A 24,334-nucleotide genomic window follows, 5' to 3' on the forward strand; every position below is an offset into this window, starting at 1 on the left:
CAGGGTAAGGAGAGCAGGAAATGTTTCAGAACCACAAAAGATCTGAGAGATCATCTAGAAAGTAGGACTTGCCCTGGGTCACCTGGCTGGTTAGGGGCAGAGTTCGGAGTTTCAGCTCCCTTGTCCCCACCATCCCCCAAGAAACTGCTCTCTCTGACCTTCCTGGGGCACAGTCCGCATGCCCGTGCACCTGATTCCGGAGACTTAGGGATGTTCAGTGGGAAACTGGGCAGTTCCCTGCCGAAAGCTGCCTGGATTTTTGCATGTCCGTCTGATAGTGACTGGCCTGCGCCTGGCTCCTCCCCGAGGGCAGGCCTCAGCAAGGCTGCTGCCCATTTTGCTACCTAGGTGTGACGGGTGGGTTGTGGGTGTTCAGGGCTGCGCCTGACCTCTCCCTCCGCCGCCCTCCTCCGTGGATGGTACCATCTACTCTGACAACTTGGGAAGTCTTGCATATTTGTCATTTACCCTGACAGAGGCTACTCACCCAGATGGAGATCGGAAATCAGTGGGAAGCAAGCAAGGGTTGTTCCCCACTTCAGAGCAGATGTGCTTGGAAAGACTACATAGAAGTCGGTTTTTTAAAAAGTAAACATGTTAGCAAGGCTCTGAGGTGAAGTTGTTCTGACTTCAGTGGGAGTAGTATGCTCTCATTTCCTGGTAATCTGGGTTTTCCTACGTTGAGTGCTTAAAGCAAGACATTCTTGTTCTAGCAGGGACCTGCCCACACCTGGGGCATATGTCTCTGTGAGAGGCCCCTCCAATGATCCAGGTTTTGTTAACATGGTCTAGTTTCTGGACAGCTCTTGACTTGGGGCCATCTTTAGGGCACTAGAACCTTCTATACCGGAGCTGGTCCACTTGCCAATGAAATACTGTCGCGCCGTCCTCCTGTCCATAGTCCCAGTTTGGCTCTTCCTTTCTTGACTTTGAAAAGAGAGACCTGCTGACATTTAGAATGATGGAAAGTAGATGATCTCTAAAGTCGAGTCAAGCTGTTTCTCTGGGTCAGTGATTTTAAGGTAGAACAGGTTGGTTCTGGATCCTCATGAGAGAGGGGATCCTGGGGCAGAGTGGAAAATTCATCAGAAGCACAATGGAAAACTAGTCCCCTGCTTTTTCCTCTAGTACACAGGGGAGGGGGTTGATAGGTGTTTTCGTAGGGTCAGGAATGTGGCCTGAGAGTCCCAGCCTGGGCATGGACAAGGGTAGCTCAGCAACAAAACCCTCTGTTGGGCACTGAGTGACCAGCAAGAGTACTCGAGTCACCTGCTTAAGACCCCAGCCTCGCAAGGAGGTCTGTTCTGAAGACCCCATTCCTGGTGATGCTGGTTCTCCTTGACCACTGGCCTCATAGCCATGGGCCCAAAGACTCATAAAGCTGCCAGGGCCCCTGGAGGCCACCTGGGCTCAGCCTCTCCCACAGGAAGAGTTCTTGCCCTTCATACCCTCTAACCAGATGGTCCTTGGTTGGGCAGGGAACTTGGTGATGGAATGAGCAGTCCCTAAGGGTGTTGGGTAGCTGGGACCTTAGGCAGCTCCTCTGTAACTGCTCCTAGCTCTAACTCCCTCCTCCTGGGGCCACACGCCCAAACAGTTCTACAGAGCAGTGAAGTTCACTTCCTTAACTCTTCCCCAATTCTGGCTTTTCTTTCCTTCTGGCTCCAAGGTGCTCTGTGTCTGTCTGTGTGTCTCTGTGTGTATTTGGGGCAAAGGGCAATCTGTGAACAATCAATTGAGGTTTCCTATTACAATCATATTTCTACAGATGAATAGGAAAGGAATAAGGATGTAGTTATGATCACCGGTGGATTTTGTTCATTTCGTGCTCTTTGATCAGAAAGTATACTTGGGAAAGTACCAACTCTTTCTCCCAAGGTTCTGATTGGGAAGACGCCATCCCCAAAAGTTTAGTTCTTCAGTTCCCACTTTGCATTACCTGAAGAAATTGGTGTGTTGCATGTGTGCTTTTGGATGAATTTGAACTTATTCTAGTTGAATGTGCCTTAAAAATCATGACACTAATTCAGAACGAGCATGTAAGGTCCAGACCCATGCTGAGGACAGGTGTTAAAAGCCAGGGAGTGTGACAATCACAGGCTAGAAGACAACATTTGGGGCCCACCTCCTTCACTGACAAGGGCAACAAAATTGAAGACGCAGACATCGTTGTTTGCTCTGGAAATGGTGGGGCATTTCTAAATGAATTTACCGTATATTTAGAGGCATTTCTGAATTTAGCAAGCCACAGTGATGTGCTTTCCTTACAGTGAGGGGAGAGGCTGGGCTGGCTGTGTCCATGGCTTTGCTATGCAAGCACAAATTCCATCTCCTAGATGGAGTCCCTGGCTTTCCCTTCCTGCGGGAACACCAGCCTGCCCCTCTCTACAATTCTTCACCCCAGCTGAGATGCCCCTGTGACCTCAGGATGCCAGGTGGCCCTCAGGGCACATTTTTCCAGATAGCTGAATGAGTTTGGTGCCCAGCACTGAGTGGGGCCTGACTCCCCTGCACTCAGGGCCTGGCGTTGGGACCCTACACTGCCCTGGGCCCTGGCTTGTAGAACTTTAGCAGCCCCAGGAACAGGCCAAAGGATGGGCTCTTGTTTGAGTTTAGTGGTCACCTGTCCTTCCATACCTCCTGTTTGTAATTTTCTGTCATCTCAGGATATGGGGGGAAAGGTACAGCAGAAGTATTTGGGACGGGTTTGGGTTTTGAATTCCAACCAAGTTGAGAGGCAAGTTGGTCTTACAGAAAGCACTACTGCACTTAGTAACCATGTGGTTTTGAGCAAACCACGTGATTTCTCTAGGTCTGTTTTCTCACCTACGAAATAAGAAGGTTGGACTGTCAACAGCTTGCAGTAGGATTCAGGGTGAATGAAAGTTGATCCTTGCTCTCATCACTTTCTAGCTCATCACCGTGCCTTTTTTCTTTCCTAAGAAAGACGTCACACCCCTTTCCTCTTCTCTTCTGTTGTCCCTCTCTCCTTCTCTATCAAGGTCCAGGCAGAGCTGGAGATGAGGCCAAGATCCAGAATTTCCTAGAGAGTAACAGAGTGGCTTAGAAAGGGAAGCCCGACTCTGGCCTCTTTGATCCTGCATTTGGTGACTAAGGGGACTTAGGATGGTGACACTTCCCTTGTTGGGAGCATACATTTAGCCAGTTTTCATAATGCCTAGAATGTGTACGTCTATTTGCACAAGATTGTCTTTTCCTATTTTGGAGTGGTCAGACATTTTATTTTTGTTCAAAATCATCAAGTTTTAGACAAAACTTGCAAAACTGTGCTTTTATTAAGTGACTTTTTGAATAAACTCTTTGGTATTCTGGAGCAAATGTATTTATTTACTGGTATGTGCAATGACAAAGTTGGTATTTTCCCATGTTGACATTATGTATGTTGTAGAACTTAGTGTTTGTCTAAGTACAGACCACAAACCATATATCAACAAATTAAACTTGACCTGTTTCAACACTGCTGTGCACTTTTTTCCCCCTATAAAAGAAAAAGACATGTTTCTTACCTAAAAGTTTTTTTCTACATCATTCATTCCTTCTGTCCTAAGAGCCTCAGGGGTGGGCAGGAGGTGGTGGTAACAAGGGGATCATAGCTTGTTTAGAAACTGGGTGGAAACTGTCACATATGGGTGGAAACTGTCTTCCCTCTGGCCGTGCTCGTCAAGTTTAAGGATGGTCAGAACCACACACGCAGAGGCTGGATGGGCTAGAAGAAGGGTAAGGACAGAAGGTACTTAAGTTAGAGCATCCTCTGCAGGGTCAGCTGTGCCAGCTGGAAGAATGGGCTGCTGCTTCCTAAGTAAACCCCTGTGGGCCTGCCCCGCACAAACAAAAACAGGGCCATAGAGCTGAAAAAAGGTGAGAAAGGCCCAAGTGGTAGAAATAACATGAAGACCCAGCCACTGGGTTCCTCTAGCCCTATGCAGAGCAGCCTAACCTGTTTAAACAGGACTTGGACACACTACACACTTGGGAATTTTCTTTTCGGCCTGTGGCAGATCTGAAGCCAACAGCAAGGGAGGCTGCAGTTGTGGCTGGAAGCAGACAGGAAGGCTATGGGTCTGATCCTGAGGGAGGAGGTCAAAACTGAAGTCACCCAGAGATTGCAGGACCTGTGCTCTGGGCCATTCCCAGCAGTCAGGGTAGCCTTGGAGGGTGTCAAGGGCGACAGCCCAGCAGCACAGGACCTGATGACAGAGTGTGACGCTGCTGATGGCACTGGCGTGAGCACCTAGCACAGGCTACACCCTGGACAGACACTACACACAGCATTGCGAGGGGGGATTATTCCCAGTGCCTAAGTGAGGAAACTGGTGCTTAGAGAAGTTAAGGAGTAATCAAGAAAAAGGAGAAATTTGGCCTATTTACTTTGTATAAGAAAATGGGAAAGGAAAAACAAGGTTAGGTACATTTTAGAAACACTTGTGTGAAAATGGTCAAGGCAAAGTCTGTGATACTTCACGTTTTTCTCATTGCTGGGTAGCTGAAGTATTAGATTTTCCTTTGGTACCTAAATAGTCTGGGTTGAGGGAATCTTAAGAGTGTGGTAGTAAGTAGGGTTGGTTTATTTATTACCCCAGATTTGGAGTTTCTTGTGGTCAACAGCATTTCCTACCTGAACTGTGGCCTCTCTCCTTGGCTCTGCCTCTGGGAAATAACATTTGCAGGGAACTACTAAAAAGAAAGAGATTTTCGTTGTTTAGTGGTCAGGTTAAAGACAAACCTCGTAAATTAGCCCTGGACAGGGTCCATGGAGAGTCCTAGTTTACAGCTATTATCCTGGCGTAATTAAAGCTCCCTTTTCCCAAGTCCTAGTTTACAGCTATTATCCTGGCATAATTAAAGCTCCCTTTTCCCAAAGTGTCCCAGACTGGACCATAAGTCATTGGATCATCCAGGCCATAGAGGGTGCAGAGAGTGGGGTCCTCACAAGGCATCTCTTCTAGAGGCCAAACGTGCCCGCACTCCTCTATGCAGCTCTCTGGGCCTGGCTCCTGAGCTCACATAGCACTAGTCCTGGAACTAAGGATGTACTCTCCTTGTGCTCTTATTCTGACCAGGAAAGGGGATCTCCTGGCCGGATCACCCACCTGATTTACCAAGCATGGTCCCAGGTGATGCAGTTGTTTCCTGGGCCAACTATCTGCCCCCAGAGGTATGACTGTGCTCTGCCACGGTGCCTAAAAGTCACTGCAGACCTAGTGCCAGGGGACTCAGCCCAGATCAGTTCTGGAGAAATGAAGACCAGGAGGAAAGAGACAGCAGGCATGACAACAAAAGCCAGTCCCATGCTTCTGGTCCTCCTGGATTGTATATACAAATATAATTGTCATCCCTGAAGAATAACATAATTCTGAAAAATCCAAAAAGGACTGCCTAATCTGAAATTATTGAGAAGTACATTAAAATTTTTGAAATATAAATACATAAATATATTCCTGCTATACAAACCCACCAAGAACCATGGCAGCAAGAGCTATCATGAGGTCTTAGTACTTCCAGCAGGAACTATTTCTGTAAGCCAATTTCCCCCAAAGATTAACATTCCAAAAAAGAGTTGGTTATGTGACACCTTACATACCAGCCTCATCAAAATACCTGAACTTCGTCCTTTTACTTTCACACCCCACTGCTCTAACACCACCCTTTCTGCCAAGAATGTCCTTTCTCTTCCTTGCACAGCTGGAGTTCTTAGCATCCCTCAAGACCCACCTCCTCTGTGAAGTTTCTTGAAGTACTTTAGCAAAAATGATCTTTTTTGGTGCTCCTATAGATTTGGGTCCGTATCTCAAATACAGCATAAAACCTTGTACAATAAAAGTAAAGTGGCTACCGCTTATTGAGTGGTTATCCTGTATGAGATAGGATAGTGCTGTTATATAGGCACTGATGATTTCATTTAATCCTCATAACTACCCTGTGAGACCTGGACTTTGACCCGCCAGCTTTAGAGTGAGAAAGCCAAGGTTCTTGGGGTTAAGGAACTGGCCAGATTCTACAACTAGAATAGACAAGGATGGAATTGTGACCAACATTTCTCTGCCTGCAGAATTCTCGATCTTGAGCCCTTTTATAGTTCACAGTTCATTTTTAAAAATAAATTGGATACGGCTCCCACATTCAACTGAGTTTTTTTAAAGGTAGGAATTGAGCCTTCTGTTCCCACTGCCTAGCTCTGAGCAGTGTCTGCTGAATGAATAAATGAGTGAATAAGCTAGAAGGAAACAAATACATACCTCTAATAAGGGAATCATATCCTAAGGCAAAAAAGAAACTCGAAACAGGCTCCCAGAACTCTTCTCATAAATCAACCCCTCATTGTGAATGAAGACAAACAACACGAAAACTAATTTATCGAAACAGTAAAGAGCACCTACATTATTTTTTACCTTCAGCATTACGTTACATCTAGACTGTTTTCAGTACATTTTAAACTGTATTCTTTACAAGTGAATCAAATGTTCCACACAGAGATAGAGACAATATGCTTTCTATAGACTCAGTCTTCAGTGACTTTTCTCTGTAGTCATTAACTAACAAATTCACAGCAGTAGCTGATACGTTATCTTAATACAATCCTGTACCTGTGACAGCAGTGTGTATGCTTATGTGATTTAACAGTGATTAAACTATCTTCCTGGCTGCTTGCTCATGCCAGGCACAATGGAACTCTAAAAGCCAAGTCTACCTTTACATGATTTCTTAATTTTCAAGTCTTCTGCATTTCATGACTGGGAATATCCTCAGGAATGTGTCCTCTTTAAACTCTTAGGTCTTACCTGTAAACTGAATTCACTCATCCTCACTAGACAGAATACATCTTACCTCAAGGAGACGCGTGACAGATCGCAGCTCAGAGATAGGCTTTTGGTTTGGTCACAGTCCTCCCAGTCCTAACCGACCTCCTACTTTGCCCAGCTTTCTCAACAGACTCAGACATCCACATATGGAACAAATGGTCTCTTCCAAATGGTCTCTTCCCGGGCACTGCTGCATTGGGTCCCTGCAGCTTCCCTGCTGGGCTGGCACTTGGTCTATAGGCTCAGTCCTCGCTTCTGTTTCAATTGAATTTGTTGTGAGAACAAACTTCCCAGAGGGTACAACATTCAGAAACAGCATCTAAGCAAGGACTGCCTATAAGCGCATGGGTTCTCTCCCCATCACCGGCTCCCTGGCCTTCTGAGCATCTCACGGCAGGACCACCACCCTTCGGCAGGCTTTCCTGAAGCCTCAAACCTTGGCTCTGCAGGGCAAGGACTAAAGTCTCTAACTCAAGTTTCCTCTGGCCACTGAAGGCCAGAGGTACAAAGGTACTTATGCATTTGGCAGTTCTGTTAAGCAGAACAGGGATAAAGGAAGCTAGAGATCCAGGCAATAGTAGAGCAAAACCATCCCCCAATAAGCCTCTAGGTTCATTCTCAGGTCAGTGGGAGTCTTCTACTCTGGAGAAAAGTGGAGATCTGAGGCAGCCTGGGTGCCCCTAAAAAGGGCCTTGCTGTGAGAAAGGGGCTTCAGTTCAGACAGCAGAGTCTTACCCTGCTCTGGCCCCACCATCCCCACTAACAGAAGGTTTTCTTCTTGAGCTCAGCGGACTACTAACCTGCTCAAGGCCCACAGAATAAGGTATTTTGGACTCTGAAATCTTCACTCTTACAACCTTAAGTCCTCATCATGTATAATCTGATGTTTGTTCACAGGTAAACCATCTGTTACTCCTAACACGAAGAGTCAGACCTCTGCCCTGAGTGGTCCCATCTGTAATCACAATAGATAGAAAATTACTCAGTGGATCAACTCTCTGATGGAGGAAAGGCAGGAAGAGAGAGAGGGAAGCTGTCTTGTGTTCATACTGATTACTGTGATGTTTTACAGGTGACAGGTGTGTAAGCACCAGGAAGGACACATGATATCCATGGCAGTGGCCTGTCTATGATATTTAAACACAGAGAATGAAACACAGGGCACAGGGCCAAGGTTGAAATCAGAGAGGAGAGAAAGGTCACCTTGGGACTAGAGTAATGGGCACCTCACCAAACTGGCTGTCTGTACTCTAAACGGTGGGGGTCCCGCTTCCTCAGCATGCCCCCTGCCTCTGCTCTATCAGCACTGACGCCTGGCCCTTCATCTCTCAAGTCGCGGGGCCACATTTCTTCGGTGGTCTCCTCTTGCTCACGGTAACTGTCTGCACCAAATCCAGCATTCTCTGCCACGACAGCGGGATCCTCTTCTTCATGAAAACAGCGGGAACATGTTTCTGCCTCTGGGTCACATGAGGTAACAGAATTATCTTCCTGAGCTCTGGGGTCAGTAGGCATTTCCCACCCCAAATGGCCTGATCCTTCTTCTTCTATCACTCCCATTCTTTCAGCTATTTCCTCGGCAGAGGGCTCTTCTGGGTCAGGGTAATCCACCAGGATTGTTTCTTGCCTACGCTTGATGCAATCTGAAAGGTCATAAATTGGATAGGTCTCTTCCGGGTAACCTAGAGAAAAAAGCAGTACAAAGTCTTACAAAGAATGTCTCTTCCAAATAAAGTGTCAGGCTTCTCAAGCAGCAGCCATCCTATCCCAACAAATCCATTCAAGAAGTGTCTAAGAAGATTCTAACGGTTCTCAAGTTTCACTTGAGCAAATTCTTGGCAATCTGGCTGACTGTCCCCCAGCTCTTTGAAATACAAATCAATTCAGTTGAAAATCCCTTCTTAAGTGCAGGGTGCTTGGGGCAGAGTGTTAAGTCTCACTCCTCAAGCTTCTGCAGTAGTGATGAAGATTAAACAAACAACATGAGCCTCAGTTTTAAAAAAATGTACCAAACACCAGATGGAGAGAGCATAGCTCAAGGCTAATGTTTATAATTTCTACTTGGAACCATTTCCAAATCTTCCCGGAAGGGGGGGGAGGAGGGAGGAGGAAAGGAATGCTGAGCTCTTTGAAAAATACACGACAAAGCCTTCTGCTAATCAAAACAATTGAAATGGCTTGCAAGTGTCAGAAAGAGAGAGCATTTTAGCAATATACGTCCAAGATCCCGAAGGACAAGGACTGCATTTTCAGAAGGCAGAATTTCCATTGTTGGCTTCTTCCTCTTCACAAAAGGGAACAAAAGAAAACAACAAACTGGTAAACAAAATGAATCCCAGCAATGATAATGAGAAAAGAGAAAATGTTGCCAAATTGAAGAACAAAATGAAATACATCTGTGTCAGCCAAGCCGCGCCTGAGCAGCAGATGGGCCGTGCTGGAGCTCATATGCCAGTGCTGGCAACAGCAGCCATGCTCAGCGCACAATGGGAAAGCTGGAGGATTTGAAATCCATTTGCACATTATGATAATTGGCAAATTGAACCCTGACATAAACCATCTTTTTGCCTACAAATTCTGAAAAGCAGGGGTCTTTTTTGGTGCCATGTAGAGTGTGGAGAGACATTTTTACAACGTTTATAATTAGGAGGAAAAAACAGTCACACAGACTCAGTTGTAGAAAATATGAAAACCACAGACAAGTTTTAAAAAGAAAACACAAATCACCTAGAATCCCACCACTGACAACAATGTGTTGTGTTACCTGTGGCCTTTTTATCACATATAAACATATATCTTTCTCTTTTTTTTAACAAAGAGGGATCATACTGTATATAAAATGTTGTACCCAGATTTTTTTCATTCAACATTGTATCGTGAGCCCTTCTCCATGTTATTAGGCATTTTAAAGTTGGCTGCAAAGTATTCCATCATACAGCTACGTAACTGACATGATTTACCATGCCTCTTCTATAAGACATTTAGATTCTTTCCAATTTTCCATTATAAGTTTCATATTAGTTAAGATCCCTGAATATAAATCTATGTCCACTTCCCTATTTCTTTAAGATAGACTTTTAGAAATATGAAAACTAGACCAAAGGGAATGGACATTTTAAAAGCCTTTTTTACACTCTGCCAAATTACTTTCCAGAAGAATGGTATAAATTTTAGTCCTACCAGTGATGTAAAAAACTGTCCATCTTATCACATCCTCACCAGCACTAACAGTAGTATGTCAAGAATCTGGCCAATGCAGTCTTAGTTCCCAGGCTCATAGGTAAACTGGAGCTTTGCTACCCAAGGCCCTCACAGTCTCCTTGGTCAAGGGCAGAGGCTGGGGAAGTCCATTTGCTAGTTAGCTCCTAGCCACTGCATGCCTAAGAGAAGTCCATCCTCTGGCATGTTCCTGCCTTGTCCCCACCAGGAACAAAGCTTGCCGTTGGAATTCCATGACTATCTGCTTTGGTTTACGAGGGGGAAGCCTGCTGAGGAGAATCAAATAGTGACTCACATAACTACTTAGGTAGCCTGTATCAGCCAAGGCACTGGTTACCCAAAACTTCATTAGAAACATGAGCAAGCAACAAAAACTCACTGGTCCTACGAGGAAATCAGCAGCTCACAACAGGAACCAAACTAAGCAAACTATGTAAATAGCCCCTGAAAAAAGTCAATGCAGGAAACAAGAGTTAATGTCAATCAGCTTATAATTGATGTTCCTGGTAATATTCAACAGGTTATTGAATGTATAAAACCAACCAGGCTTCAATATAAAAAAGGGAGCAAACACAATGTAATAGAGAGCTGTTAGAAACTCATCATTACAAAAAAAATTTAAACTTAATAGAGGAAGAAAAGAGTAGGTTGAAATAAACATGACTGAGAACCAAATTAATATAGTAGAAGTTCAAGGTGAGGAATTCTCCCAGGACAAAGATAAATATGGCAAAGAAATGGAAATCATGAGAAAAAAGATAAGCTGCACAGAAGACCCATCCAAGATCGAATCTCAGAATTACTAGAATTCTACAATGAGAGGGCAGAACAGGTTAAATGGAAGCAATAAAATTACAAGAAAATATTCTTTACTTGAAAAAATAACTCAAGTCTTCAGATGGATAAATGCTAGGTAAAAATACCTTGAAAAATCCATACGGAGACATATGCTGATGAATCTGTACAAATTCAAATTTTTTGTGGGGGGAGGGGCTTAAGGAAGTATTCTGACAGATACAAAAATTAATCAAAAATTTAAATTCAAGAAAGAAGATACTGTACACAAGTGGTAAAAAATGAAATCAATAAGAATTATCAATGTAAAATAATCATTGATAATGTGGTTAGAAATTTAATGCCATTGTTAAATACTTAAAAGAGAAAAGGCTGTAAAAGCTAACATCACTTATAGCTAAAATTCTACCTAATTTCAACAAAACCTAAGCAGTAGGTAGAAAATAAATATGATAAAAACTTTTTACCTTATTTGGGAACAAGGTTATATAATGAAGATTTGCAATTTGCAAGAAAAAAAGGAATTCCAATTTTCATTTCATTGATTACTAGTGAGAATGGAATAATTTTTCTTCTGTTTTGTAGCCAGTTGCACTGTTTTCTTTTGTGCACTGCATATCTAGGCAGGTATCAGTGTTTTCTAAATTAGTTGTAGAACTTTTTGTATATTAAAGATATCAGCTTCTTTGCTGATATCAATCATATTTGTTACGAATCTTTTTCCAGTTTAGTGCTGGCTTTGAAAACTCTCTGATCTACAGAAAAGGTTTATGTGCACTATGTAAAACACTATCCTTTCCCTTATAATTTCTTGCATTGCTTTTCTAAACTAATTTTTTATTTTGTGTTAATCGTAGATTCACATCTGGTTATAAGAAATAATACAGAAATCCCATGTACCCTTTACCTAGTTTCTTCTAACGGTAACACCTTGCAAAACTATATGCTACAATATCACAACAAGGATATTAATACTGATACAGTCAATATACAGAGGTTTTCTATCACCACAAGGATCCCTTATGTCGCCCTTTTCTGGCCACACCCATTCCCTCCTGCTCCCACTCCCTCCTTAACCTCTGGCACCTACTAGTTTGTTCTCCATTTCTATCATTTTGCCATTTCAAGAATGTTATATAAATAGAAACACATTATATAACCTTTTGGAATTAGCTTTTTTTCATTCAGCATAGTCATCTGGAAATTCATGCAAGTTGCTGCATGTATCAACAGTCCATTCCTTTTTACTGCTGAGTAGTACTTCACAGTATGTACGTACCAACACAGTGTTTAACTTCAACTTCGCCTGTTGAAGGACGTTTGGGTTGTTTGCACTTTGGGGCTATGACAAATAAAGCTGCTATAAATATTTACGTACACGCTTTATCTGAACATAAAACTTTCCATTTCCCTGGGGTAACTGTCCAGAGGTACAGCTGCAAGGCTGTGTAGTAGCTACATATTTAGTTTTTTAGGAAGTGGCCAAACTTTTTTCCAGTGTGGGTGTATTTTACATCCCCATCAGCAGCGTAAGAGTGAATCCAACTTCTTGCCAATTAAAATCCCATCAGGCTTTTTTCTTTTTGTAGAAAGTGACACACTGATTCTAAATTTATATGAAAATGTGAAGTGCCTAGAATTACCAAAATGATTTTGGAAAAAAACATAGTTGAAGAACTTGGGCTACCTGACTTCAAGACAATATAAAGACACAGTGATAAAGACATTATGGCACTGGTGTTAAGTATAGACACACAGATCAGTGAAACAGAATAGTAAGTCCAGGGGCTTCCCTGGTGGCGCAGTGGTTAAGAATACGCCTGCCAATGCAGGGGACATGGGTTCAAGCCCTGGCCCGGGAAGATCCCACATGCTGTGGAGCAACTAAGCCCGTGTGCCACAACTGCTGAGCCTGCGCTCTAGAGCCTGTGAGCCACAACTACTGAGCCCGTGTGCCACAACTACTGAAGCCTGCGTGCCTAGAGCCCATGCTCCGCAACAGGGGAAGCCACCGCAATGAGAAGCCCATGCACTGCAATGAAGAGTGGCTCCTGCTCGCCACAACTAGAGAAAGCCTGCGTGCAGCAACGAAGACCCAACGCAGCCAAAAATAAATAAATAAATTTATATAAAAAAAATAGTAAGTCCAGAATACACCCACACATACACGGGCAAATGATTTTCCATTTTCCAAAAGGGGAAGGGTTGGTTGATTTCCAACCAACACACCAAGGTAATTAAATGTAACAAAATAAACTGGAACAATAGGATATCAATATGGAAAAATATTAACCTCAGTCCTGATACCTCACACCATATATAAGTAACTAAAAATAGATCACAGGCCTAAATGTAAGAGCTAAAACCATACAATTTCTAGAAGAAAACAGAGGAGTTAGGCAAACTTTGAGTTAGGCAAAGATTTCTTAAACGCACACAATGAAAGTGAGTCATAAAAGAGAAAATGATAAACTGGACTTCATCAAAATGAAAAAAACTTCTGTTCTTTGAAAAGATGTCACTAAGAAAATAAAAAGGCAAGCCACAGACTAGGAGAAAATATTTGCAAAATTCATAACTGACAACTTATATCCAGACTATAGACGGAACCCTTGCAACTAGAACACAACCAGCTCAATAAAGAAAGTGGCAAACAATGTGAACAAACTTCACCAAAGATATACAGATGGCAAATAAGTGTGTGAAAAAATGTTCAACATCATTAGTCACTGGGGAAATGCATACTAAAGTCACAAGCTAGATACCATTATACACTCACTTGAATAGCTAAAATTAAAAAGACTGATGATTCCAAGTGTTACCAGGGATGTGGAGGACTGTGATTCTCATACATTTCCAGTGGGAAGGCAAAATGGCAGAGCCACTCTGGAAAGCAGATTGACAGTTTCTAACAAAGTTGAACATACATGTATAAAACGCCAAAACCTCATTCCTAGATATATACACAAATATATGTTCCAACAAAAACACGTACACAAAAGTTCATAGTAGATTGCTTCATAATAGCTCAAAGCTGGCACCCAAATGTTCCTGAACTGGTGAATGGAGAAACAAACTACATCCAGACAACAGAACACTACTCAGCAATTAAAAGAGAGCGAGAACTACTAATACACTCAACACATGAGGCTCAAAAGCGTTATACTAAATCAACAAAGCAAGAAACAAAAGAGCACGTGCAGTGTGATCCATTTATATAGAAAAGGTAAAACTCTAGGGACAGAAAGCAGTTCAGCTGTTGCCAGAGCGGGAGGGGATTAGCAGCAAAGTGGGTGGGAACGTTCTGAGATGACGGAAATAGCATGACTAAATCATCACTATGGTATGATTATATAACTCTACACATTTGTCAAAACTTATCCAACTACACACTTAAAACTGGTGAACTGTATTGTATCCACATGATACCTCCGTAATAAAGCTGACTTTTAAAAATTCTGTAAGATCTCTTTTCTGGGCTGATGGTTAACAAAGAGATAAGAAGACACTGTTTACCTTCCCAGTCCTCCATGTAAGGGGCCTCCTCAGCTTCTTTCTCTGGAGTGGGTCTGTCAATGAATTTTCCTTCTTGCATGACCCTGGTGATTTCTCGGAGCTGATGCAGCAATCGTTTTTCTTGGTCAGAAGTCACGGCCTGTGCTCTGCTTAGAAACAGCAGACAATCCGGCCAGTTAGTGGTAAATACTCCTAGGCAAGGAACATAAACATCACTGTGATCTGTCTGGGCTCCAGGAAGTTCAACAGCAACAGATAATTACTCTGGGAACTGATCCTGGAACTGCATAGCTGGGAACTAGAGATGTCAGTTCAATGTTTTGATTTTATAAATGGGGAAACTAAGGCCCAGAATAGATCAAGTGACTGTCCAAGGTCCCAGAATGATTTAATGTCAATACTGAGACAAGACCCCAGCTGTCTGAGCCTTCAGTTCAGTGTTCTTTCATTACACCTCACTGCCCTGATTCTCTAATCTCAAGCAATTTCACCATTACTTATATTATTCCATTTACAAACAAGCCACTTTTCTCTGAAGTAATGTCATCAAAAGAAAATGTGCTGGACCATTTGCCTCAACTAGGGAAAAATATGCTACTAGGCCAACCCTGGAATTACCAGGCTGAATCTGTTCGTGCAGAAATAAAGATATATCCTAAAATTTCAGAGCTGGCTCATTCTGACAAATCACCGAAACCAGAGAAATTGGGAAAACTGAGGCCCATGGAGGGGAAACTATACATCATCACACTGTTAGTTAATGTCAGTTCTAAAAGTAAAGTCTCCTGACTTCTGACAGCATTCTGGTGCAATTCTTTTTTTTTTTTTTGCGGTACGCGGGCCTCTCACTGCTGTGGCCTCTCCCGTTGCGGAGCACAGGCTCCGGATGCGCAGGCTCAGCAGCCATGGCTCACGGGCCCAGCCGCTCCACGGCATGTGGGATCTTCCCGGACTGGGGCACGAACCCGTGTCCCCTGCATCTGCAGGCGGACTCTCAACCACTGCGCCACCAGGGAAGCCCCTGGTGCAATTCTTGACGCACAGTGCTCAAGCTGCACAGTTCAGAAAACCTGGGTGTGACCCCTAACTTAGCTGTGTGGCTCTGGGGAAACGTCTACACAAGTAAGATGAGGCTCAAGGATAATGGTGTGACTCTTTGAGAGGGAAGCGCTGCATCGAACTGGCAGGCAAGCAAGGCCCTACTCAGAAGACTGAGAACTGTCTGCTTTGGGACCAGTTTTACCTAGTGGCAGGATTTAACAGAGGCTACTTATGCTCCTCTTAAAAACCCAAAGCACCCGAAGTCAAGATAACACTCATGAAGAAGAAATGATACACTCTGTACCAGCCTCATGGAAGTGCCACCACTCTTTCTAATAGTCCAGCCCCGAGCCTACGTTTCTTTTTACATTTAACCTACATTACGTTACCCTTAATGACTAATAGGGAAGAAGGAAAAACTGCTTCTCCCGCCAACATTAAGATGGCAACTAAGGAAAATGGAGATGCAACATTTCTACAGACCTCAGTGGGAGGAAAACAAAAGCCCCATGAGCTCCACTTTTTCTACAATAAATGGCCTCAAAGCCACGAACTGAAGAAGCCTGTCTGTTCTACCTGCAGCTGAACAGCTGCTTTACTCCTTCCCATCAGTACAGGAGTGCTGACTCACCCTAACTACTCATGTATTCTATAATCCCTAATTCTTACTGTTACAACAACTCACTTTGTGGGAGGCTTCTGGGGCAGCTAGGTCACCCCTAGCTGAAAGAGCCTATGTGATTATCACAACATGCTGCACACGTTACTTCTCTGGACTGTACTTAGTACATTCTGATTTTTACTAAAGGAAACAGTCTTAACTTTGTTTCCTAACTCATGGAAAATCGGAACCTTTAAACAAAAGGGGGACGGGTAGGCTAAGAGAAGCAGAAACAGACAAGAGAAGCTTTCTTAGAGCATTCCAAACTGGAGTGTCTTCAGGGGTATTCAGTGCCCATATCATACATTAGGCAATTAATCATGGTCCACCTTACATCTTCTGAATTTATTGCAATGAAGACTTTCATGGATTTCTCATTGTCTCAACTTGGTTTGATACTCCTGGAGGGCAGTGATAAGCTCACAACAGGCACAGTGTACAGGCACAGTGCCATGAACATTTTAAGTGCTCAATGAATGTGTTGGTTTGATTGGTCCCCATGTCTTCTACCTCCCTGAAATCTGGCTTCCACTCCATCATTTTACCAAAACTTGTGAAAATCAATGACCAGTGACCACTTTACTTTTTTTTTTTTCTGTGCAGCATGTGGGATCTTAGTTCACCGACCAGGGATTGAACCCATACCCCCTGCAGTGGAAGCACAGAGTCGTAACCATTGGACTGCCCAGGAATTCCCCAATGACCACTTTAAAGTCCAGAAGTCTTTTTTCTCACATTTCATTCTTCTTGACTTTTCTGTACTAAGGACCATCCTCTCCTTGAAATGTCCTCCTCCCTCGGCATTTGTATTCCTCCCACTTATTTAACCATTCCTTGTATCTTTGATCCTGGCTCACTTTCCTACTCCCACATCCTAAAACATGGTTTTCCTGAAGGCTCAATCCTAGGACTCTTGTTTCTCCACTCCTACAAGCATGCCCTCAGGAAGCTGACCCAATTACACAGATTAAACCATCACCTCTACACAGACGACGCCCAATCTCTACCTCTAATCTTGACTTTTCACACAAAGGCCAGTCTCATAACTCCAGTTACCTCCTGGGCATTTCTACTTGGAGGCCTTGTCACTATAATAAAGTTAAACTTAAATTCACGCTTCAAAACCACGTCCTAGTTGGCCCAGGATCGTAAGCAGCTGTGTGAACAGGTAAGCTAGGTGAGGTTGGCTATGGCCGATTCCAAGATGCTAGAAAAATAAAAAGTCAAGCTGGGAGATAACTCAGACTTTTGAATGCTACTGCTGTAAATCCAGAGGAAGCATCAAGTTCTGAGTCCAAGCGTTAAACACAGAGAGAAGAATGAAACAGTGTCTTCCAACACCATTCATGAAGAGGACGGAAACCAGACCAGCAAAAGAATGCTGGCGACTGCCACACAGTAATTATATGCCTCAAGGATTTGGGGATCTCATCTTCCCCGCATGGCCCTTACCTCTTGCTCCCAGCCAAGTGACTTCCGGACTTGTGTCCTCTGTTCTGACCTCAATACCCAAATTTCCTATTGTTGCTGCTTATCATACGTGGGTGTTCTGGTGGCACTTCGACCATACTCAAAGCTGAACTCATGATCCCTATTCCAAAGCCTTATCTTCATTCTTCTGTGTTTTTATTTTGGTTGATGCCGTAATCTTCCTCCCAGTTTGGGCTGTAAGTCTCCAAATCGTCCATCTCCTCTCCTTCATTTCTCTTATCTAGTCAGTCTGCCTTTGGAAAACCAATCCCTCTTCTGCTCACAGTGCAGAGGCTGAAGCCACCCATCCCCTCACTTCTCCTTCTACAGTGGCCACATGGCCCACGGCCTATCATCACACTCCATCCCCTTGGCTGCAGTGACTGATTCAGTGATATATACAGTTGGGCCAACTACACTTTCTCCTAAAACTGGATCTTGAACACAGTGAAGCCTGAACTGAAAATTTTTCATGTTAATTCATCCCGGCAGCAGTCCTTGAAGAGACTGTCTATTTGCTCCTGCTCCTAAATCCCGACAGCTGCTCTGGTTCCCATTCTTCCTGAAACTTAGATCTTCAGCTATTCTTTTGATACTGTAAGCGACCCCATACTCTTCCAATAAATTCGGCCGCACCCCCCAAAAAACAAATTTTTGCTACCCAGAGTTGTCTGCCTGAAACCAAGGAATCCTGATACAGCCTGCGATTCTCTTTTCCTCCTTGAAGTCCCCTTAATCTGCCCCCCACCTCTTTTCTCCTCTCACTGGCCTATGCATCACTTTTGCTAGAACCTTTTCAATATCCTAGCATACAGCCACCCTAGACTAGAACCTTTTCAACATCCTAGCATACAGCCACCCTAGACTAGAACCTTTTCAATACCCTAGCATACAGCCACCCTAGACTAGACCCTTTTCAATGTCCTAGCATACAGCCACCCTAGACATGAGTTATTTTTCTAAAGCACAGCAGATTATGCCATTTCTTTTCAAAAGCTGTCAGAGGCCCTCCACTGTAAAGACAATAAATGCCAACTTCTCAGCCTACCGTCCAGGGCCTTCCAGTCTGCCCCCAGTTTACTTTTCTAGTTCTTTCTCCCATGAGTTACCTCCCTAACCATTTACCACAGCCCTGGTGTACCCTACTCCCGTTACTTCGAACTACTTGCTATTTCAAAAAAAGTGCCTGACCTCTCACCTTGTTTGCTGCTTGTGCCACCCTCTCCCTCTGGAACATTCTTCCCCCAACTCTGCCAGAGGGAATCCTTCCATCCTGTAAGGCTTATTTAAATTCTCTCTTTTTCTTGAGACCTTCTGTGGTAGGCAGAATAATGTCTCCTCACCAGCCCCAAATATGTCCACATCCTAGTCCCTGGAACCTATAATGATGTTACCTTATACATAAGGGGACTTCAGGTTGCAAATGGAATAAAGGTTGCAAATCAGCTGGCCTTAAAACAGATTATCCTGGATTATCTGGGAGGACACAATGTATTTATGAGGGTCCTTAAAAGTAGAAGGGGGAGGCAGAAGAGGCCAAAGTAATAATATAACGTACGAAAGTCTCAACCCACTGTTGCTGGCTTTGAAAGTGGAGGAAAGGGTCCATGAGCCAAGGAATGTGGGCAGCTTCTAAAATCTGAAAAAGGCAAGGAAACAGATTTTACCCTGGAGCCTCCAGAAGGGAACGCAGTCGGGCAAACACCTTGATTTTAGCCCAGTGTAGGACTTCTAACATACAGACCTATAAGATAACAACGTGTATTGTTTTAAGACATCAAGTTCGGGATAATTTGTTATAGCAGCCACAGAAAACTAATACAGGTTCCCAGAGCACACTTTTTCTCTCTGAGATGCAGTTCCTTAAAGAGAAAATAATTGCTACTGACAACCATAGAGGGCTGTGCAGAACGAATCAAAATAGGTACCAAAGATATTCTTATTATTGCTGAAAATGCCTGCTTTAAACTACTTTCTTTACATCTACCTCATTCATTCTTTCAACATGTACAGACACTGTCGATGTGCCAGCACTAGGAACGAAATTTGAACAATGAGCCAGCTCTAGGAATGCAAGTTTGAACAATGAAAATTCCCTGTCCTCAATAAGGTTACAGGGCATTAGGGAAGACAGAAAAGTTAACAGAAGGTAAGGAAGTAACACGATGCTTACATTATCCAGCAAACAGAGGTGGCCAAGGGAGGATATGGGAGGAACACCTAACCAAGTTGTGGGTTCAGGGAAAGACTCTCAGAGGAAATGATGTCTAAGTTGAGACCTCTAAGACAAGCAAGAGTTAAAACAAGTGTGTGTGGGGAGGCAGTCGGGGGCAACATCCAAGCAAAGGAAAAAAGTATATGCAAAATCCTAGAAGTGGAAGTGCCCAGGTACTTCAGAGGAACAGCAAGCAGTGTAGCGGGACCACAGACACAGAGAGAGAGAGTAACGGAGAAAGATAAAGCAATTGAGGTACGCAGAGCCACGTCACCTAGGACCATGTAAGTCATGTTAAAGATTCTACTCTTTATCAAGAGCAACAGGGACCTACTGAAGGGTTAAAACAAAAGACGTAATCCACTGGTTTGGAAAGCAGAAAGTGAATTGAAAGGAGGCAAATTAGAGGAAAAGAAACCACATGAGACAGTTCTGACCTATGTCAAAAATAAAGGCATTCTCTACTCACTCACTTACTCATTCTTCCATTTCAATTAATACTTTTCTAAAGCCTACTACTGGCTTGTGCTAGGCTCTGGGAATAAGAAGGATAATCCCTGCCCTAGTAGAGTTTAGAGTGTTTTACAGGGAGACAGACTTATTAATTAGGAAGAAATGACAAGACATGGTGATTAATGAGATATGGGAAGTGAAGGAAAAGGTGAATCAAAGATGACATCTAATTTCTGCTTTGGGCAACTAAGTAGATGGAGGAGCCATTTGCTGAGATGGGGAACATTAAAGGTAGAATAGGTTCATCTGGGGGTAGATGATGAGTTCCACTTTGGATGTTCATTCACTCAGGGGACATTTACTGTTTGATGAGGATAAGAGTAGCTATCTATGAGACACGGCCAGTAGGACCCTGAATATAGAGGTCAGCAAATGAAGAGAAGGATCTCAACAGGGAATGGCCATGATTTACTCTTCTATCATGGTAATAAGTACAGATGCTTGCATCAAAAGTGAATATCTACTCTTTTCCAATGGTATTTACTTAGTACCTACTATGTGAACACAGTGAACAAGAGAGACTAAGCCTGTCCTCAGACTTTACACCCCCACAACGCCTGCCAGCAATCTGTGGTCCCACATGATGCTTGACATGCCTGCCAAGGTGTTTGCTGCCCGAGGCTGTACCCTCACTTCTCCTCTTGGGCCATTCCATGCTTCTAGGTAAATAGTTACAGTGGGACGTGCTGCTCCAGGAAGGAACTTTCACTGATCACAAGGACAAAAATGAGGACACCTTGATTCGGATTCCTAGATCCTTTCCTTAGTCTTTGTGTCCTTGGGGTAGAGAGTCTGCTTAATGTCAGACATAACATGGCACAATACCAACCTTCCAGGAGGCTTAATTATTTAAAAATGTGTGCAGACTTAATATCGCTCACAGGTGAAAGCTGTCTGAAAAGTTTTGTTAGATAGTATTAAAAACCTTTCCCATATCTTGATGCTTACATAAGCATTAAGATGAAGTATCAGAAAGAGCATATTTTGGGAATTTTAAGCAAAATCTTACAGTTATGGAGTGATATTACATAAAAGGACTTAGAAGGCTGCAAAGGAACAAGCCTTCTTTGTCTTAAATCCTCTCCTTGACCTCCAGAAGCCTGGCAATGTGATAAAATCTTATCTGACAGAAAAAATACTGGGGTATTTTGGGCTCTTCTAATAATCCTAGAAGCACAGACTTGTAAAAGAACAAATGCCACAGAAACTAAGGTTAAAGGCTTTAAGCATAAAAAGGAAAAGAATGTAAAACATGCAGCTACCTAGCCCTTGCAGTTTTGAAGGTGGAAGTCCCATAGGGCCTACCTGTAAGGATAAAAGGTTTTAGATTAAGGAGTTTCAGAGAGGAGGTCACCTCCTTATAGACTGGAAAATGAGACATCTGGGAAAGAGAGACACAAGCTATGCTCTCTTGAGGGGAAGGAGAGCTGCTCCCTGGTTCCTGAGAGGTACTGTGGAAAATACTTTACACAATCATTGCCATGTGGCAGTGGCCTCAGCATGTTCTCAAAGAGCCCATGCTCCAGCAACTTACTAGGAATATATAACCTGAGCTAGGACCCGCTGTCCCAGAAACAATGAGATGGCGCAGCTCCAGCGGTAGTGGCGGTGGTGGCACGCAACTCCTCTGCCTTCGCACATAAAACGTGGAGCAGCAACCCTAGCTGGCACAAGGAGGACAGACAGTAGTTAGGGGTCACAGTACTGCACCCCTGGCTTCGGCAATGGACAAATGGTATGCGTGGTGGGGTCATCTGGTTTGAGCTAAGGGAGTCTGAATAGCAGTGAAGAATAGTGAGAAAATATCTTCACATGGTTTCTTAGCCCAAAGCCCAGGGTTGGATCTCCTAGGTGGGAGGCCCTGCCCACAGATACTCACCTATAGTTTTCCTGACACTTAGGTGTGGCCTAGTGCTTCAAATAGACCAGGGCCAGGGTACAGATATTTTCTGAGGCACAAGGGTCTATAGAAGTCTGGTACTTCCCCACCCAGACTGTGAATGGTACAGGATAAGGGCAGAAAATGCCAGAAAAGTATAGCTGCACAAATTGGTTTAGTCACACTCATACAAAACAGTCAAACATTAGATAATGTATATAAAGCATTAGCTCAGAGCTTTGTTCTTAGCAAGTGCTCAATAATGCCAAATAGTATTATCCACTCACAGAGATATACTCACGTATAGATATGTACACCTATCTCTACCACTCTGGAGAAGTACAGATAGTCACTCTGCTTTCTGGACCAAAAGAAGGTCAACGGTCATGGGCCCAGATAGGCAAGGTTCACCCTCATGAATGTCATTTCAGCAGCAATGTAGACTTTGCAGGGAAAAGCCAAGCCAAGGGACTTCAATTCGAGGACGTTTACTCTTCTGCTATCTGGCCAAAGATGGGCAAGGCAGGAGCCAGGAAGCAGGGGAACCAGTGTGGGGCACTAGCAGCACAAGGATGGCAAACAGAAGAGGCTAAGGTAGAGCAGTTTTCTGGGGCAAAGACTCCACACTGAGCCCACGGGGCTATAGTAGGGACCTTTCAATACATCCTCCCGCACGGGATTTTGCCGCTCACCCCCAGTGCTTCCTCCATTCTTGTCAGAAGGCCTAGCGCGAACCGAATTCCTCTTTGTTCTCAATCTCACATTCTGGTTTCTCCTCCCTGGCCTTCCTACACCCACGTTTTCTTAGTTGATGCCCACTTCCATCAACCCCCTGAAGCCACCTTTTCGGATCCTCAGCCAGCCCTGTAGCAAGAGGAGTGTGTTTTCGCTGCAGAGCATCCTCAAGGGCTAGTTTGGCTCCTGACACCTACTTTACACGTCTAGTTCTGCTCTGGAATAGTCAACACAAAACAAACGTGTACTCTGATCGTACTTGCTCTCTTCTCTCATTTTGCCTCAAACAGAAACCACAATATTTAATAATCTGGTTTTACTTAAAATTCTGCCTTTTTTTAGACAGCTAGGATATTGTCTTCCTTAAAACCCAGTTATTTTGGCCTGTAGTATCTGCTCACAAATTTACTCTCTCACAATAATGTTGCACAACATGGAACATATACTCTTGAAGATGAAACTGCTTGAGAGTGTGAAAATGGAAATGTTCAGGGAAAAATAATATGTAAGTGACAAATATGATAACAATGAAAGCAAGTGGGCCAGAAATCAAAGAAAAACAAAATTTTGAATTGACTCTCTAAATGGGAAACAGTCTGACCTCTGTTATGCGAAAACGTACCTCTCACCATTAGGCCCCACTCTGTTGATTAGTTTTTCCATGGCTTCCTCTGTCTCCTTCAGTTTTTCTTGTAGTTGAACAAGCTCAAAATTGGCTGAAAAATAAGCATCAATCTAAGAACCAACACGTACAACTCCCTAAGCCCTTTTCTGAAACACGGCTGGCTGTGACGCTCTACAATAATCCAGGCTGGTCCTGAGATTCAGCTAATCCAATCAGGACACAAAGGGTACTGAGGTCTAGACACCAAGATCTAAAGGATACACGTTTAGAAAGCGATGAATAAATCACTCTCTCACACACAGAAATATAGCAGGACCAGCCAAAGAAAATACCTAGGAGTGAAAAACATAGCCCTACACAGTCAGCCAAGAAGGAATGAAGATAACCCCTTTCTAATTCAAATGATACTTGAGGATAAAGGACCAAATCTGCTAAAGGACTTCAGAAAAGGTGTTAAGACCCTGAAATGAACAATATTTCACCTGTCCCTAGGATCTGAAAGCTTATATGGAAGATAACAGTATAAAAGTTACTCTTCTTCAACAGAAGAAGTCTTGAACTAGGGCTGAGACCTTCCTGCCCAAGGTTTTCTACTTCAGTCATCTGGGGTGAGTGGTATAACCCTATCTCCCAGAAGCAGCTTTCTCAACAAGGGTCAGACAGGACCACAACTACGAAAAGTAATGTTAAGACCCTAAAAGTAGAACATAAAAAATCAATCACTCAATCAGTACACGAAATGAACTTTAAGGTAACAGGAAAATAAAATGTTGCTCATTATGTAGATAATCTAGTTATTCTGTTTCACATCCGAGTATCATTGTACACAGATATATTTAGAGGG

At 43.4% G+C, this 24,334-nt stretch overlaps 1 protein-coding gene across 2 annotated transcripts in view; it reads right to left on the reverse strand.

Moving 5' to 3' along the window:
• Nucleotides 1-8: 8 nt before the first annotated feature.
• Nucleotides 9-24,334, reverse strand: part of RIC3 (RIC3 acetylcholine receptor chaperone) — a 55,609-nt gene continuing 31,283 nt past the window's right edge. The window contains exons 4-8 of one of the 2 annotated variants that reach the window (XR_014297150.1): nt 23,488-23,581; nt 14,352-14,497; nt 6,847-8,503; nt 4,637-4,692; nt 9-3,727 (exon numbers count right to left, since the gene is read on the reverse strand). Coding sequence is in view for 1 of the 2 variants with exons in the window: in XM_082661310.1 (XP_082517436.1) it covers nt 8,049-8,503; nt 14,352-14,497; nt 23,488-23,581 (695 nt within the window). In the remaining variant the exon portion in view is untranslated. Of the gene's footprint in view, nt 3,728-4,636; nt 4,693-6,514; nt 8,504-14,351; nt 14,498-23,487; nt 23,582-24,334 lie in introns of those variants that run through there. The other variant, XM_082661310.1, reaches the window with a different exon arrangement.

The sequence above is a fragment of the Grampus griseus genome (assembly GCF_964374135.1).
Source record: "Grampus griseus genome assembly, chromosome: 8".
NCBI classification, from domain to species: domain Eukaryota; kingdom Metazoa; phylum Chordata; class Mammalia; order Artiodactyla; family Delphinidae; genus Grampus; species Grampus griseus.